Here is an 18,307-nt window from a genome sequence, read left to right as displayed (position 1 = left end):
CAATGCCCCTATATCTGCAAGTGTTAGATGACTATTCCCTTAAAAGGGCCTTTCTCCTTGCTCGCCTAAACATCCTCCCTTCAAACCTATCAAAAGGACGCTTCCTTCAAATCCCTCAAAATGAGAGAAGCTATCTGCATGGGTGCAATGTACCAGATTCCTTTAGCCACCTATTATTCAACAGCCCCAAATTTCAGATGTTCCATCACTATCTGGGGGGTTTTATGGGAAAACTGAAGTATCTATGCAGCGATGAGAAACATCCAGTGAAGATGTTGCTGAGTGTAAAGGAGCCTTCTCAGATGGTGGACCTTGCAAAAATCCTGCCAACTATCTCGAGAACTAATCTATCTCTGCTGCAGACCGGCTGTACTGCATAAGGCCTTATTACTGTTGTCCGTGTGTCTATGTCCAGAATTTGTTTCTGTTTTAAATTTTGTTTTAAGTATATCAAATCTTATGCCAATAAAGGAATCTGAATCTGTGCATTGGTGCCAGTCAGCTAACTGGCGTGTCTCCTGGCTTCTTCCTTTAGCGACAAGGTACATCTCAGCCTGCCAGCATCTCTGAGTGCAGTGCTACCTCCCTCATGGAGATCCTGCGTGAAAAGGAGGAGAGGATCCTTGCTCTGGAAGCTGACATGACCAAGTGGGAACAGAAGTACCTGGAAGAAAGTGTGATGCGCCAGTTTGCACTGGATGCAGCAGCTACTGTTGCGGCACAGAGGTAAGGACAGGATTAGGCTCCTGGGGCTGAATGGGGCCTTGGAGGTCATCTAGTTCAAACTCTTGGTCAGTGCAGGAAATCACCAGCAGATGGCTCTCTGCTTGAAGATCTTGAGAGTGAGAGAGAAGCCCATGAAATTGGTTTTGTGGTCAAACTGTTCTTGGTGGTGTCTGGTTTCTCTTCACATTGCCCCAAGGTCTGCTTTCCTGCAATTTGTACTACAAAAATAGAGTCTAAGAGCACCTTTTAGGCCCATTATGCACGGCTGCCAAAACGGCGATGTCGAGTCACATGGAAAACGCGGAGGGGGAAGACGCGACGCACACCGGTTATGCACGGGGCGGGGCGCAACGGCGGCAAAACCCAGAGTAACCGATTATGCACGCGGCGATCCGGGCGCCGCTTCTGGTTGCGCCCCGGTCACCCGGAAGCTGCGCTTTCTTCCGTGTTTCGCTGATGCAGCTTTTTCAGCGGCATGCACCGAAGCTGCAGCCGGTTGCAGCCGGCACCGTGCGTTATCGGTGATTTTAGTCGCTGCCATTCCACCCCGAATGTGCGCTAAAACCCCCGTGCATAATGGGTCATTGACAAACAAAGATTTATTCAAGGTGTGAGCTTTCAAGTGCTTGCACTCGAAAGTTCCCACCTTGAATAAATCTTTGTTGGTCTTAAAGGTGCTACTGAAATCCATTTTTTGTTGTGCTACTTCAGACCAACATGGCGACCCCCTTGAATCTGCAATTCGTACTGTTAGATCTAGCCTTGCCTTTTAGAGAAACAGTACAAAGCCTCACCCTCTTCCAGATAAACCCCTTTGGATGTTTGAAGAGGCCAATCTCTCCTCAGTTCCCTCCAGGCTACACATACCCAGTCTCAGCCTTTCTCAGGGGTTTGATCTCCAGATCTCTGGCCATCTTCATGACCTGCTCATATCCTGTTCAGAGTTCAGACGCAGAACCGGGAAACTACAGACCAGTGAGTCTGACCTCTATTGTGGGGAAGATAATGGAGCAGATATTAAAGGGAGCGATCTGCAAACATCTGGAGGACAATTTGGTGATCCAAGGAAGTCAGCATGGATTTGTCTCCAACAGGTCCTGCCAGACCAACCTGGTTTCCCTTTTTTGACCAAGTAACAGGTTTGCTGGATCGGGGAAATTCGGTTGATGTCATTTACTTGGATTTTAGTAAAGCTTTTGACAAGGTTCCCCATGATGTTCTGATGGATAAATTGAAGGACTGCAATCTGGATTTTCAGATAGTCAGGTGGATAGGGAATTGGTTAGAGAACCGCACTCTCAAAGAGTTGTTGTCAATGGTGTTCCATCAGACTGGAGAGAGGTGAGTAGCGGGGTACCTCAGGGCTCGATGCTTGGCCCGGTACTTTTTAACATATTTATTAATGATCTAGATGAGGGGGTGGAGAGACTACTCATCAAGTTTGCAGATGACACCAAATTGGGAGGACTGGCAAATACTCCGGAAGATACGAGATCTGAACACAATGGAAAAATGGGAAAATGAAAACAAGATGCAATTTAATAAAGATAAGTGTAAAGTTCTGCATCTGGGTCAGAAAAATGAAAAGCATGCCTACTGGATGGGGGATACGCTTCTAGGTAACACTGTGTGTGAACGAGACCTTGGGGTACTTTTGGATTGTAAACTAAACATGAGCAGGCAGTGAGATGCAGCGGTAAAAAAGGCAAATGCCATTTTGGGCTGTATCAACAGAGGCATCACATCAAAATCACAAGATGTCATAGTCCCATTGTATATGGCACTGGTCAGACCACACTTGGAGTACTGTGTGCAGTTCTGGAGGCCTCACTTCAAGAAGGACGTAGATAAAATTGAAAGGGTACAGAGGAGAGCGACGAGGATGATCTGGGGCCAAGGGACCAAGCCCTATGAAGATAGGTTGAGGGACTTGGGAATGTTCAGCCTGGAGAAAAGGAGGTTGAGAGGGGACATGATAGCCCTCTTTAAGTATTTGAAAGGTTGTCACTTGGAGGAGGGCAGGATGCTGTTTCTGCTGGCTGCAGAGGAGAGGACACACAGTAATGGGTTTAAACTTCAAGTACAACGATATAGGCTAGATATCAGGAAAAAGTTTTTCACAGTCAGAGTAGTTCAGCAGTGGAATAGGCTGCCTAAGGAGGTGGTGAGCTCCCCCTCACTGGCAGTCTTCAAGCAAAGGTTGGATACACACTTTTCTTGGATGCTTTAGGATGCTTAGGGCTAATCCTGCGTTGAGCAGGGGCTTGGACTAGATGACCTGTATGGCCCCTTCCACCTCTATGATTCTATGATTCTAACCAAACAGGAGTGGGAATCAGTCTCCAGTTCTGTCAAAATCACTTGGTATATATTATACTGATTAGGCAACTGTCTTGTGCATGGACACCCCCTCCCCATTTTAGAAAAGGAGAATGGTGGTAAAGGAATGAAGCCAAGTATGGGCTGAGCTGGGCAGCAGTGACAGGGAGAGATGTTAATGTATTTTACTATTTATTTGTTTATATAAAGCCTTTATTTGCCACCTTTCTCTGGGCAGCTTACCACAGGGACAAAACAGGTTTTAAGAAACCAAAATTCCGATTGCAATTCAGGACTACTAGTAATCGTAATCAAATACAGTCCTAAAGCCTGCTGCTTCCTAACGTGGATGCTGTCTTTGTTTTTAAAGAAGCATTGGGTCATTGCCCTCAGTGGCAGTCTTCAAACAGCAGCTGGGCAGATACTTGTCAACAATGTTTTAGGCTGATCCGGCACTGAACCAGGTGTTGGCCTGTATGGCCCCTTCCAACGCCAAGATTCGATGACTGGGTGCTCACCAGAACCAGTTTTGCCAGTCTTGGAATGAAAAGATGCTGATAATGGCGTGTGGAAGCGAGAGCTTATTTAACAAGATCTCTGAACAAAGAAAATGAGCATGTTTGACATAAGGCTTGACTTGATTCCATTTTGCCTGGCATGCTGTTTTTCTGCCCAGAGTATTTTTTTAATATACAAAAGTGTTGGTTTTTCCCATTCATCCCTCCACTCCCTTCCCATCAAAGGTGTGATTCTACAGATAGCATAGCTTGCTCGGTGCTGGAAAGGGTTCAACTTCTCCTTGAGTCTCCTGGAAAGTGTAGAAGGAGATGCTGGTGGGTGGGAGAGATGACTCGCAGCTAACTCAAGGATCGCCTTGTTCTTAGGGACACCACAATCATCAGCCACTCCCCCAACGCCAGTTATGACATTTCTCTGGATGCTCGCATTCAGAAAGAAGAGGAGGAGATTCTGATGGCCAACAGGAGGTGCCTTGACATGGAAGGAAGGTAAAAAGCTTGGTTTAATGGTTAATAGTGGTAGCCTCTAATCTGGTGAGCTGGGTTTGATTCTGCGCTCCTGCCCCCCCCCCCCCTCCCATGCAGCCAGCTGGGTGACCTTGGGCTCACCATAGCACTGATAGAGCTGTTCTGACTGAGCAGTGATATCAGGGCTCTCTCAGCCTCACCTCCCTCACAGGGTTTCTGTGGTGGGGAGAGGAAGGGAAGGCAATTGTAGGCCTCTCTGGGACTCTTTCTGCTAGAGAAAAGCAGCATATAAGAACCAACTCTTCTTTTTCATTGTTTCACCTTCTTGCCACATACAGAAGGATCACTGCTAGAGTTGCCAACTCTGGATGTGGGAATATTTGGAGATTTTGGAGGCAGATCTGGAAGTGGGCTGGATCTGGGCAGGGGGGGGGCTTAGCTTGGCATTACTGTGCACAGAGGCTTGGTTGCTCTGCGGACTGTTTAGATTGGAGTTGACCAGAAGAGTTCCTAAACTTTGAAGAATCATGACTCATGCGTGAATCCCGTGGCTTCAGTTTTTTCCATTCATGAAGATGAATCTATCTTCCCTTCCTCCTCAAAATATCAACATGGGATGGGGTATTGCATGGGAAGAGCCTCCATGATCTGGCAAGAAGATGGACCTGGAGATTTTCTTTCTTGCAGTTTTTGTTGATGGCCCAGATCCTTTTCCTTCTCTTGGGAGAAAGCCCCTGTCGTTCCTTTCTCTCCAAGTGGCTCATTCCTGTAGTCCTATAAGCATCGTGTGCCTCTCACACAAAGACAATAATTTAGACCAGATCAAATATTGCTGAGTACTATATGTTTTCTTTGATTTGTCTTGTTGCTTCTAACGGGGAAACCTGTTAGGTTTCAGTAACAATGCTCTGAAGTTGCAGCTTCTGTTGCCTCTAGAGATGAGCTGAGGTGCTCCTCTTTTTCAGAAGGTGGTTCTGGGCTGCTTTTTCCCAAGTTGTGAGGTCAGGAAACCTCCTGTCATCAGGCCAGGACCTCCTTCTTCTCCATTCCTGGCTGCCTGGCAGGAAGGAGGTGGCAACAGCACAAAGGAGTATCTTTTGTCCGTCCCCCTTAGGATCAAGACTCTCCATGCTCAGCTCATTGAGAAGGATGCCATGATTAAAGTCCTCCAGCAGCGGTCCCGGAAGGAGGCCAGCAAGACCGACCAGCTGTCTTCCATGAGGCCAGCCAAGTCCCTGATGTCCATCTCCAACACAGGGTCTGGCTTGATTTCCCACTCCTCCACCCTGAGCAGCACCCCCATTCCGGAAGAGAAGAGGGAGGACAAGAGCTGGAAAGGCAGCTTAGGTAATCTGCTTGGGATCAGTGGGAGATCTCGGAGATCCCAGGAGGACTGTAGCCCCGGACAAGGGACTGCACAGCAGACATCAGAGATGAAAGTGAGGCCGCGCACCTGAGCAGGAATTCCCCTTTCCTGAGGATGAGCACTTGATGCAGCCACGAGTGCAGGACAACAGTTCAGAGCGCTGGGCCCAGGTCAGGGGGGGTTTCGGCTTCCCCCACTACTAGGTGACTTTCACGGTGAGAGACATCCAGAGGTGGTTTGCCACTGCCTGTCTCTGTGGAGCAGCACTGGCCTTCCTTAGTGGTCTCCATCCCAGTAGTAAACAGGGCCAGCTGTGCTTTGCTTCTGAGATGGGGCTTCCTTGTGGCATCCACACCGGGGCATGCAGGTTAGCCCTGACCATAGAAACAGTTTCAGTAGTTTTGCTTATAGAACTCTCGAGAACGGTCCGTGGGCACTGGCGACATAGCTGCAAGGGGCTAGCAAGACTGGAGGGGCCAGGTGAAAGGCAGTGCTACCGGAACCAAAGTGGGTGTTTGCAGATGTTGGGGGACCTACCTTGCAGTCTTGCCCTCTCTTTGTTCTTGCCTCAGGTGTTCTGCTGGGAACAGAATGCCGCTCGGAATCCATCCCTTCCACCCCCTCCCCTGTCCTCCCTTCTACACCACTCCTGTCTGCACACTCAAAAACCGGCAGCCGAGACTGTAGCACTCAGACGGATCGTGGCAGCGAGCAGAACAAGACCCCTGTCTCCTCTGCCCCGCCTCCTGTGTCGGGGAGGCTCCCTGCTGTGAGCCTGTCCTACCCTGCAGAGAAAGCTGGTAAGCCGCATGCCCACACAGTTCTGGCTGTTCTGGAACTGATTGGAGGCAGGCTGTTCTCTCCGCGAAATAGAACAAGAGGACGAGCTGTGCATTGCGTGCCCCACCCCGGTGTTGACATGCAACCCTAACAAGAGGGGCTCAACACGGCCACTAGGAGCAACATGTGGCCACTGCTTCGCATCCTCAGTAGCCGGCCCCAAGTCCCCAACCACAAGATGGGCCCCCCCAACCTGTCTCGCCCCCCGCTCCTCCAGCCAGCAAGAGGTGTCCCAACCAGAACCCAATGCAGTGAGTGCCAGGCTGAGTTGCACCCCTAGAGAGCTGCCCGGAGAGACTGGGTAATTGTGGCAGGGAGGAGAGCAGAGCCCTGGAGCATTACAGAGCCGGCCACCTGCAGAGCTCTCCTGGGCATGCCCTCCAACTCCACCAGGCTCCCTCTCACCCCTCGGCTACCACGCCCAGCCCACCCACTGCCTGGGCACAGGACACCAGGGGCGAGCACAGCTAATCGGGCATGTCATTGCATGGCTCCTGTTAAGATACTGTTTTTCGTGCACACAGAGGCAGAAGGTCCCTGCAATTTTACTGCGAGATCATTGCAAATCTTGGCTGACTTTGAACCAGAATGGAGCAGATGAGCAGTGTCCTCACTCACACAGCTTTCTGGCCGAGGCTTGTCCTGGGCAAGGGACCCCTGGCCAGCATTTGAGGCAGAAGACAGATCCCAAGGCTTGAGTGCAAGAAGAAGCAGAACCCTCCACCGGGCTCTGTTAAGGAGGGGTCATGCCAGCAGGAGGGGGCTCAGCCTTGTTGCCCTTGATGGGAACCCTGTGTGCCTCAGTGGAGAGGCACCTTGTGGAGTTTCTCCCGTGTAATAGATTCAGGAGGCTCATGGGGTTGGTTTGATGCAGCAGAACCAAGTTTAAGTTCCGGGGCACCTTGAAGACCAACAGTGATTAATTTTGGGGATAAGCTTTATGCAGACCGCCCAGAGCTGAAGGGAAGGGCAGTATAAGCATCTAAATAAATGAATAAATAGTTTCCTGACTCCTGCTGATCCCTGTGGGGAAAGCCTGGCCCTCAAGACTGGTGGTCCAGAGAGCAGCCCCATTGCCTCTGAGTGCCTCCCCCTCCCGGGGTGGGGCCTCGCAGTGCATATGCCTTCCCGCCATACGGATGGCCATCTTGCCACATGGACAGAAAAACAGAGGCTTCTGTTACTGTGTCTCGTTCACCTCTTTATAAACTCTCACAGCTTCCTTCATTTGTGCCTTTCTCTCATTCACAGATGCTTCAGTTTTCTACTCCAGCACTCTGGAAAGAAAAAATCCCATGCACAGTTTGGGGCAGGACCTCAACGATGCGGAAATGGTGGAGTATCTTATCTGAAGAAATGCAAAGCTGGAGGGGAGCAGCAAGCCTCACCCCCCCCCTCCCTGGACTTGGCTCTTGGTTTTTCTAATTGGCAAGTTGCAGCACCTGATTCCTGAAGGAGGAATGCCCAGTTGTATGTCGCGGTATATCTGTTCTCAAAAGTGTGGGCAGGGTAACGTATGATTTGTTGGCCTCTTTGAGAAGACGGTTTTCTGCAAACACTTTTTAAAACAAAAATCCTGCATCTGGTAGCATCACGATAAAATCAAGGTCTTAAGTGCACTAATTTTTTTTAATGTTAGTATTTTTTAATAAAAACGTGTATTTTTTAAGAAAATCAAAAGTCACTGTTAGGCACTGGTGTTCAAATGCCTTTCCGGAGCCTGTCACAGCCCGGCTTCCCAGTGGCCACATGATATCCCGGTGCTGTCACCCATTTTGTCCTTTCAGTGTCCTGAATATTCAGACGTTCCTGAGAATCAGCCCATGAACCTCCAGGAGATGTCAGGAGACTCTCCTCTGCTTGGGAGGGTGTCTGTTCTCACTATACATTCCAGGAGGGAGCCAGTGTTGTGTTTGCGCAGTGTGCCTGAGGTTCTGTATTTTCTTCTTGGCACTCTGTCCTCCCATGAGACTCCCTGAGAAGAAAAGGGTTTCCACTATCACATATGTCATGAGTAGGGCTGGGGGCTTTGGGCACCGAAGCGCCCACCCCTAGATGAGGTTCCCCCCCTCCAATCTTCAGATTCAGCTATCTTGACGGATATCAGCCCTTCGTTCTGTTTGTGGCCGTGCATCTGTGGTTTGGCGTTCTTGAGGAACTGAGCTCTGAGTCTCCACGCGATCATGGTGAAGATTTTTCTACAATGTCTTTTGCAGACTACCCAAATGCCTTGTTGGACCGCCACCACCTCATTCGGACAGCAACTCTCCTTCCGATGAGACACAGATAAGAACAGAGTGCCTTGCTCAAAGTAACAGTGATGTTTGAGTCAGTTTTTGAGAAGTACAGCAGCCCTCCAGGCTGCCAATTTTACAATTAAAAGACTCTTTTTTTCCTTCTGCACAAGTTAGATAGAAAATTGTGGCTTCCTCTGGAATTATCACGTCTGCTTGGCAACTTTTCATTTTTCTGTGTCCGGGAGTCGGCGTATATCTTGCCACTTTGGGCTAATGATTTCTCCTCAGTTCACAACATTGAAACTAACTGAGCTCCTCCCTGCTAGTTTTCTCTCTTTCTCTCTCTCTCTTTCTCCTACGGGGGGGGGGGGGGGGGTTGTCACATTCCAGAACTGCAGGTGGAACCCTGAAACTGGCTGTGAAGTGGGAGCACGCCTTTCAGCATTCTTAGATGGGTTCCCCCTCCCCTTGCCTTCTCTTCACGTTGACGTTCCTCTCCAAGGTGCGGCAGGTTGAATGGGAAGCTCTGAGCACAGGACAGGACCAGAGAGAACAAAGCGCAATGCCTCAGTGGCGTCCTGGAAGGCCTTTAAGGCCTTCTGGATCATTTCTTGCTAGAGGAATGAGGGGTCACAGTGTTCTAAGAGAAGCAGCATGGAGTTTTATTGCCCTCTGGAAGGGACAGAGATCAAGGCTCCTGTGGGTTCCAGCTCCTCCCTAAAGTGAAGGACGGGGAGGGGGGTGTCCAGAGAAGTATTGTCTCACTTGACGGTTGTCTCCCACTGGCTCTGCTTAATGTGGGCACTGAGGGTACCAGGAAAGCTCCTGTCCGTGCTTGTCAATTCCAACCTGCTAGCTGAGAACGTTTTGCCTCCTGCAAATCTAGAGAACATAAGGTGGGCCATGCATCGTCACATACCACTTTCCAGAAAGAAATGTAGGTCCTTGTCAAACTCAATACTCCCCCCTTCCCCCTTTCTCCCCATAAGCTGCTTCATACTGGAAATGAGACAAGTATAAAACTGATAATTGTTATGCTTGAACCATACTTTAGATTAAGGGTTTCCTGTAACATGAATGTCTAATGGAAGCAAAGCTGCAGGCAGTCTCGGGGAAACTTTGTAGTTCTTCCTTACCAGCAGAGGGGTGGGTTTTTGTGGCTTATTTCCTTCTGAAACCTCCAGTGTCCTTGCTGCAGCTCTGCTCCACTTAAGGACATCCTGGCCAGTGCCTGGCCAGCCAGGAGGAAGTGGCTGTGTCTTCGCTCGTTGCCTCTGTGTATTTCCTCCTTGTACCTGTATAGGAATGTGTGTTTTTACGTCTAGAATTAAGCCTCATCATTGTAACTGTACTGTATTTATGAAGAAAATACATTTCTGTCTGCAAAGATGCGACTTCTTCGGATGGTAGTAGTTCTGCATCTTTCAGGAACTGTTTAAGCATTCTGAAGAAACTGCCGAAGCACCCTTTTTCCTTCCCCTCCGGTGTCCAGTGGCCCCTGACTGGGCACCTGCAGGCATGTTTTTCACGCAGGGCTCCTCTGCCTTTAGTAGTAGCACAACAGCCTGCATCCCGATACCAAAGAATGTTCAGCTGCTTGGTTGTCTGGGGTTGAGAGAAAAACGGCAGCCACTCTAGCCCCGCCTTAACCCATGGGCAGCCTCTGCTCCTGTGTTTGGATCTCAAATGAGCCAATGGAATCAGTTTTCAGGAGGGTGCAGGATTCTCGCTTCTGTGCCACATTTCAGCCTTGGGGCGTGGGGGGTCTTAAATCTTCCACTTGTTTTCTCCGGTGGACCAAATGCTTATCACTAAAATGTCAAGGTTATGCCGGAGCAGAACCTTTCTTTTCCTTTGTGCTCTGCTGGTGCCCAACAGCATGCTTCTGCCGCTTCTCCTGTCCTCCTCGTGCCACCCGGCAGAGCAAGCTAGATTTGCCATTTGTCCCACGGCAGAGAAAAGCCAGAGCCAAGTGGAGCCCACAGGAGCAGAGCAGGTGCAACAGAGCCTTCTGGCTCCTGCCTGGCTGCCCCTCCTCCCTCCTCAGATTTCCCATGCCGTTCTAGGGAAGCCCCAGGCCCCGCAGCTCTGCTGTCCCTGCACAAGGCCACTCTTGTGCTGTGAGTCCCACTGCTGACTGACGCATCCTTCCAAGGGTGAGGATTCTGTGCGCAGTACTGCACCCCACCCCCAAACGGAGGCAACCTGGGCGGTGCTTGGAAAACTTTCCGCACAGTTGGGAAGCGAGAGCCGGGTGGGCCATGAGCTAGCCAGACTAGAAATAATTCAAGAGGAGGGAGCCCTTTTGTCCACAAGAAGGCATCAAGAGTCCTTGGCAGACTTTTCCCCACCGGTTTCTGGCAGGGACCAGAAAACAGAAATGTGCCTCAAGAGAGCCAGTTGGGGATCGAAATCTGGAACAATAACCCCTTTGAGGAATGGAAGGGATTCCTCGGTGCCGTGCTCAGTTTCTTCGTGTATAGGAAACCATAACTGCAGAATCAATTAACGTTCCGTAAATTGTGTCCACTAAGGTAGATCTACGGCAGGAAGGGACCAGCTTATGTGTCTTGTCATTTAAAGTCCAAAATACAGAAGCCTAGTTTGAAAGACCAGAAACTTTCTAGGTAATGGCTTTTAGAAATTGTAGCAATGTTGCCTTTTTTCTATATAAAAATGTATTAAACGAAATTTATGTGACTTTGTTTTCTTGGTCTGTGTTTTGGAATCTGAGCAACCATGTTGGCAGTTGGTGAAAAGCTTTTCTAAACTCTTTGTCATACCTAAATTGGGTCCACCCATCCTTCAATTCTAGATTATCCCTTCTCCTTGGTGTAAATATCGGCACCAGGTGAACGGGAGTATTGGGAAAGGAGGCAGTTGGATTCATACACCCACACAGAAGTTCCTAGACTAGGACCTACAGCAGGGGTGGCCAGCCTGAGGCTCTACAGATGTCCATGACTACAGTTCCCATGAACCCCTGTCATGTTGGCATCTACCTGGTGGAATGAGCTCCCTGAAGAGCTGCAGGCCCTATCAGAACTCTCGAGGTTCCACAGGGCCTACCAGATGGAGCTCTTCCGCCAGGCATTTGGTTGAGGCTACGTGCAATAACAAAGATCATGGCATCCGGCCCTCTCAATTCCTGCAAATAGATGGGGAAGAAATGGAGATAGTGACAGATTTTATTTTCCTGGGCTCCAAGATCACTGCAGATGGGGACTGCAGCAAAGAAATTAAAAGACGCTTGCTCCTGGGGAGGAAAGCTATGGCAAATCTAGACAGCATCATAAAAAGCAGAGACATCACCCTGCCAACAAAAGTGCGTTTAGTCAAGGCTATGGTATTCCCAGTTGCAATGTATGGCTGCGAAAGTTGGACCATAAGGAAGGCCGAGCGTCAAAGAATTGAGGCTTTTGAACTCTGGTGCTGGAGAAGACTCTTGCGAGTCCCTTGGACTCCAAGGCGAACAAACCGGTCAGTCCTAGAGGAGATCAGCCCTGATTGCTCCTTAGAAGGCCAGATCCTGAAGATGAAACTCAAATACTTTGGCCACCTCATGAGAAGGAAGGACTCCCTGGAGAAGAGCCTAATGCTGGGAGTGATCGAGGGCAAAAGAAGAAGGGGACGACAGAGAATGAGGTGGATGGATGGAGTCACTGAAGCAGTAGGTGCAAACTTAAAAGGACTCCAGGGAATGGTAGAGGACAGGAAGGCATGGAGGATCATTGTCCATGGGGTCGCGATGGGTCGGACACGACTTCGCACATAACAACAACAACAACGTGCAATAAATACCAGGAAATTCAGACTCTTCGCTCCCCCCCCCCCCCCGGCCAAGTTTTTAGGTTTCAGGTATTAAACCTACATAGAATCACTGTTCAAACCTCATTTTCTTTGTACACCTCCAGCTTTTCCATCCCACTGAGACAACTGCACTGGAAACTGGGAAGGGTTCCCCCCCCTAGTTGTACCACCATCTTGATGTATTACACTAGGTTTTGTTTTTAGGATGTTTCATGGTTGTATGATTGTTTTTATGTACAGATGTCTATATATACACACACGTTGTGAACCTCCAGGAGCCAGCTTGCAGGGAGTGGCAGTATATACATCAAATTATAACTATCATACAATAAATAAGCTAAGACCATTATAAAATACAGAATTAGGTCAATTATAATAAATACAACGATTTCTGCTTGAGAGATTGGCATGTACAAAATGATTCCTTTACTTTCTTCAATAACTGCATAAAGAAGGCGACCTCAATTGTTAAATATGAATTTGCTTTTGTCAGTAAGAAGCTAATACAATCTCTACTGTTCTGATAGAGTGCGGGATGGCCTTGTATAACCCCGTGTCGATGGGATCATAGAGCGGGCAGTAAAAGAGGTAATGTGTGAAATCTCTGATAGGAAGCACATGGACAGAGACTGTCATCTAAGGCAGGGGTCCCCAATGACCAGGCGGCTGCCAAAGTGACCAATTAGCTTGCGGCCTGGCAAGCTGCTTTCTGTGGGGGGGGGAGAAGCGTGGCCGCCGGCATGCCGGCGGTGCAAACGCACATGCGCGGACCTGTTGCACATGCACGTTTGTGCAGGGGCTGCCGCGCATGCACAGCACCCAGATTGCCCTCCCCCCCCCACCAGTCCGCAACCTGAAAAGGGTTGCGGATCACTGATCTAAGGGGATCTTTATTATATCCACACCGTAAATAGGCGGGAGGCATTGTTTGAAAACAGACAGTCGTAAATGCTCTCCTTAAGGGGATCAAAGAGGTCTCCTAGGTACTTTTGAGTTTTGACTGTCTTAAAATGAATACCATATACAAAATCTGGAGTTTTGAACATGGTAGATGTCACGGCTTGGCTCCTTTTCAATGACCCATTTATGGATTATTTTGAGGTCCCAGGTTTTAAGGGTCTCTAAGGGGGTAAAGCTTACAGTTGCAAGACTGGGGTTGACCTAATAGTTGTCCTCTGCCTAAAAGGGGCGTCCTATGTAGCCAGCTGGATTTCAGATGCATTTCCCAGTTTGAAATTTAAACCCAAGAGCCTTAGATGGGTCCTCATAGAGACCAAAGGGGGTCCAACCTTGGTTCTTAAATGAGCTGTTGGACTGCCCTGGGGAAGTCCTAAGATGTTCCTAAGAAAGCTGCTTTGGATAATGTCCAGCTGAGCTGGAATCTTTTTATTCCACCCCTAGATCTCCACCCCACACACTGGCTGGGGAATTCCCTAGAAAGGCCTTCATTGCCGGGACCCCTCCCTGGAGTAGGAAAAATTCAGGGTGGTGCCAGTTGCTCAGTGGGTAGAAATTAAAGTAGGGCTTTAGTATTCCTGCCAGGAAACAGGCCTAAAAGGTGATGCCTAGATATTTAAAAACTCTGCACTGATCGATGTTGTAGTTATTGATTGACCAGCCAAATATGCTTCGGGGACAACCCAAACCCAGTATTTTTGTTTCATTGCAGTTGATCTTTACAACCTCATTTTACAGTAATCTGTTAACATAGCCAGCATCTTATTCAGGCTTGTTTTGGGGAGGGATAAGATGGCCATGTCATCCGCATAAAACAGAGTGGTTATTTTCTCTTTTGCCAAAGAGAAGGGGAACAAATCCCTGCCCCCCTCCCCTAGCTCTTTCCCCCTCTCCCTCAAGGTGTCTGGCCCACAGCCTCTGGTTGGTCACCCTTTCTGCCCACCCTCAGGACCTCTGCTGTCCTCAGCACCGGCTTCTCCCAGGCTCCTTCCTACCTCTGCCCCATTGGCTGCAGGGTTGCCATGGGGAAGGCCAGAGACAGCCTCGCATCACAATCCATCCATTGGGACATCCTGGCTCCCAGCAGCGGTGAGGGCATACCAGAGGTTTCTGCTGGCCTAGCAGCACCGGGTTTGCAAGGTTCGTATGTACGGTCTTGAGCTGCTTCAAGAGACCTCACCGTCTCTAGGCACATCTATGGGGTTAGGAAACACCTTCTCCCTCTCCTTCTGTCTCAGGAGCCAGCCGTCAAGGGAAGTCTCCCCAGGATGCTTCTGGGTCAGACCCATGGACATGATCTTGTGTGAAGGAACTTCAGCCTCAGCACAGGTCCCAACTAGGAAACAGGCTGGGGGGAGCGGAGAGGATTGCTTGAGCAAAGACAGCAACAGGCAAACCCCCTCTCTGCCCCATTCTCATTTCCTGGTTGGAGAACCAGGTGGGGATTCGGAATCTGATTCAGGCTGCTAAGGGCTTTGTTGTGGGAAGTTGCCTCTCCTCGTGAGCAAACGGCTCAAAGAATTGCCCTCCACACTGGTGTTTGGCCACACCCTAGTTCCTTGGAAATCCAAGTGTTGAGGGGCAGGATTCTTCTCTGACTGAGCACTGCTCCTCTACTTGGAGTAAGAAGTGGCTCGACCAGGGACACCCACAGGAGAGAAAGACTGACGGGACCGTTTCCAGCTGTATCTCATTAACTAAGCTCTTGAACACCTTTCTTTCTTCTAGAGAGGCAAAGGTTAAAGAGACAATTTTGGGAGTTCCGCCCATTTCTTCCTGATGTCTCCACTAACCTCTTCACCTGGGATGGTCAAACTGTGGTCCTCCAGATATCCATGGACTACAAATCCCATGAGCCCCTGCCAGCGAGGGACACAGTTTGACCAACCCTGCTCTTGACTAACCTTCAGGTCTCTACAAGTAAGAATTCTTCCTCCTGGATGCTGTCAGGATCCTGAGCCAATGATTTGAAACCGGCACATTAAAGATTCTTGGGTGGCTTGAGACAAAGTCATCAGCTCCTATAAAGCATAATTGTCCTTATCCTTATTCCTGGTGGCAGTTTGGGGACTCCCCCGATAAGCTTTAGAAAGTCAATCATAGAATCATAGAATCATAGAGTTGGAAGGGGCCATACAGGCCATCTAGTCCAACCCCCTGCTCAATGCAGGATTAGCCCTAAGCATCCTAAAGCATCCAAGAAAAGTGTGTATCCAACCTTTGCTTGAAGACTTCCAGTGAGGGGGCGCTCACCACCTCCTTAGGTAGCCTATTCCATTGCTGAACTACTCTGACTGTGAAAAACTTTTTCCTGATATCTAGCCTATATCGTTGTACTTGAAGTTTAAACCCATTACTGCGTGTCCTTTCCTCTGCACCCAGCAGAAACAGCATCCTGCCCTCCTCCATGTGACAACCTTTCAAATACTTAAAGAGGGCTATCATGTCCCCTCTCAACCTCCTTTTCTCCAGGCTGAACATTCCCAAGTCCCTCAACCTATCTTCATAGGGCTTGGTCCCTTGGCCCCAGATCATCTTCATCGCTCTCCTCTGTACCCTTTCAATTTTATCGACGTCCTTCTTGAAGTGAGGCCTCCAGAACTGCACACAGTACTCCAGGTGTGGTCTGACCAGTGCCGTATACAATGGGACTATGACATCTTGTGATTTTGATGTGATGCCTCTGTTGATACAGCCCAAAATGGCATTTGCCTTTTTTACCGCTGCATCACACTGCCTGCTCATGTTTAGTTTACAATCCACAAGTACCCCAAGGTCTCGTTCACACACAGTGCTACCTAGAAGCGTATCCCCCATCCAGTAGGCATGCTTTTCATTTTTCTGACCCAGATGCAGAACTTTACACTTATCTTTATTAAATTGCATCTTGTTTTCATTTTCCCATTTTTCCATTGTGTTCAGATCTCGTATCTTCCGGAGTATTTGCCAGTCCTCCCAATTTGGTGTCATCTGCAAACTTGATGAGTAGTCCCTCCACCCCCTCATCTAGATCATTAATAAATATGTTAAAAAGTACCGGGCCGAGCACCGAGCCCTGAGGTACCCCGCTACTCACCTCTCTCCAGTCTGATGAAACACCATTGACAACAACACTTTGAGTGCGGTTCTCTAACCAATTCCCTATCCACCTAACGATCTGAAAATCCAGATTGCAGTCCTTCAACTTATCGATCAGAACATCATGGGGAACCTTGTCAAAAGCTTTACTAAAATCCAAGTAAATGACATCAACCGAATTTCCCCGATCCAGCAAACCTGTTACTTGGTCAAAAAAGGAAACTAGGTTGGTCTGGCAGGACCTGTTGGAGACAAATCCATGCTGACTTCCTTGGATCACCAAATTGTCCTCCAGATGTTTGCAGATCGCTCCCTTTAATATCTGCTCCATTATCTTCCCCACAACAGAGGTCAGACTCACTGGTCTGTAGTTTCCCGGGTAATCCTTCCTCCCTTTTTTGAAGATCGGAATAACGTTTGCTCTTTTCCAGTCCTCCGGGACATCTCCAGTCCTTAAAGAGGTTCTGAAGATGATGGATAAGGGCTGTGCAAGTTCTCTGGAAAGTTCTTTGAGTACTCTCGGGTGGATTTCATCTGGACCAGGGGATTTGAACTCATCCAGTGCAGCTAAATGCCTCTCGACCACCTCTCTATCCATGTTAACCTGCCACCCAGACACTATCCTTTGGCTACAGCCATCTCTAGATGTGCCTAAACACTTTGACCTGTGGGAAAAAACAGATGTAAAATAGGCACTAAGCCTTTCTGCTTTCTCTGCATCTTTCGTTAGAGTTTGTCCATCCGCACCCAACAGTGGGCCTATTGCCTCCTTTACTTTACGTTTGCTCCTCACATAACTGAAAAATCTTTTCTTGTTACAATGGGCTTCCCTGGCCAATCGTAGCTCACTCTCAGCTTTGGCCTTTCTGATGATTGATCTACAGTGCCTAGTAACCTGTAGGTACTCTTCTTTAGAGCTCTGTCCTTCCCTCCATTTTCCTGAATATTTTCCTTTTCTTTCTTAGTTCCTCTTGAAGTTCTCTGTTCATCCAAATAGGCTTCTTAGAGCTCCTGCAGTGTTTTCGTATTTCTGGAATAGTCATTGATTGAGCATGCAATAGCTCTTGTTTGAGTAGCGCCCACCTTTCACATGCTCCCTTCCCTTCCAGCATTCTCGTCCATGGTATGACACTCATCATGTCTCTGAGTTTATTAAAGTTTGCCCTACGAAAATCCAACATCCGCGTCTGGCTACAAGCTTCCTTGGCTCCCCATCTCAAAAGGAATTCTATGAGGACATGGTCACTTCCCCCTAGGGTCCCCACCTCCTTCACCTCATCCACCAACTCTTGCCTGTTGGTCAGTATTAAGTCCAGTATGGCTGAACCTCTTGTGGGTTCATCTACCATTTGATAAATGAAATTGTCAGCCAGGCAGGTCAGAAACTTGCATGATTGAGGACGCTTCGCAGAGTTTGTTTCCCAACACACATCTGGGAAATTGAAGTCACCCATGATGACAAGGTCCTGCCGTTTGGATATTTTCTCAAGCTGCTCACAAAGTGCAGCATCCACATCTTCTCGTTGGTCAGGCGGTCGGTAGCAGACACCAACCACCACACTGTTTGTTTTCCCCTCGCTTATTTTCACCCAGATGCTTTCCACTGTAGATATACTCTCCTTCACTAGAATTTCCTGACAGGTAAGCCCTTTCTTCACATACAGTGCCACTCCTCCACCTCTTCGATCTATTCTGTTTTTTCTGAACAGTTCATATCCATCCACCATTACATTCCAGTCGTGAGAATCATTCCACCAAGTTTCTGTGATGCCTACTAGATCATACCTTTCCATCAGCATGAGAAGTTCCAGCTCTTCCTTTTTATTGCCCACGCTTCGGGCGTTAGTATAAAGACATCTGAATCCTTTTACTTTTGGTTCCCTATGAGCTGGCCTTGCCGGTTGGGCTGCCTCCGATAGTTTTCCTTCCATACACTCCCTATGTTGATCATCTCCTTCCCCTAGTGGCTTTAGTTTAAAGCTCTCCTG

The 18,307-nt window shown here is 48.7% G+C and overlaps 1 protein-coding gene across 3 annotated transcripts in view; it reads left to right on the top strand.

Annotated features, from left to right (window-relative positions):
• The window catches only part of AMOT (angiomotin), a 77,390-nt gene extending 66,225 nt beyond the window's left edge, over positions 1–11,165 (top strand). For all 3 annotated transcript variants that reach the window (XM_077308816.1, XM_077308817.1, XM_077308818.1), the window contains exons 9-13: positions 536–726; positions 3,930–4,052; positions 5,146–5,378; positions 5,970–6,197; positions 7,489–11,165. In XM_077308816.1, coding sequence (XP_077164931.1) covers positions 536–726; positions 3,930–4,052; positions 5,146–5,378; positions 5,970–6,197; positions 7,489–7,589 — 876 coding nt within the window. In that variant the 3' untranslated portion in view covers positions 7,590–11,165. The remainder of the gene's footprint in view (positions 1–535; positions 727–3,929; positions 4,053–5,145; positions 5,379–5,969; positions 6,198–7,488) is intronic.
• Positions 11,166–18,307: the final 7,142 nt, after the last annotated feature.

The sequence above is a fragment of the Paroedura picta genome, chromosome 13, assembly GCF_049243985.1.
Source record: "Paroedura picta isolate Pp20150507F chromosome 13, Ppicta_v3.0, whole genome shotgun sequence".
In the NCBI taxonomy this organism is placed as follows: Eukaryota; Metazoa; Chordata; class Lepidosauria; order Squamata; family Gekkonidae; genus Paroedura; species Paroedura picta.
The sequence above is the reverse complement of the archived record's forward strand: the minus strand, read 5'-3'. Positions and strand labels throughout refer to the sequence as shown.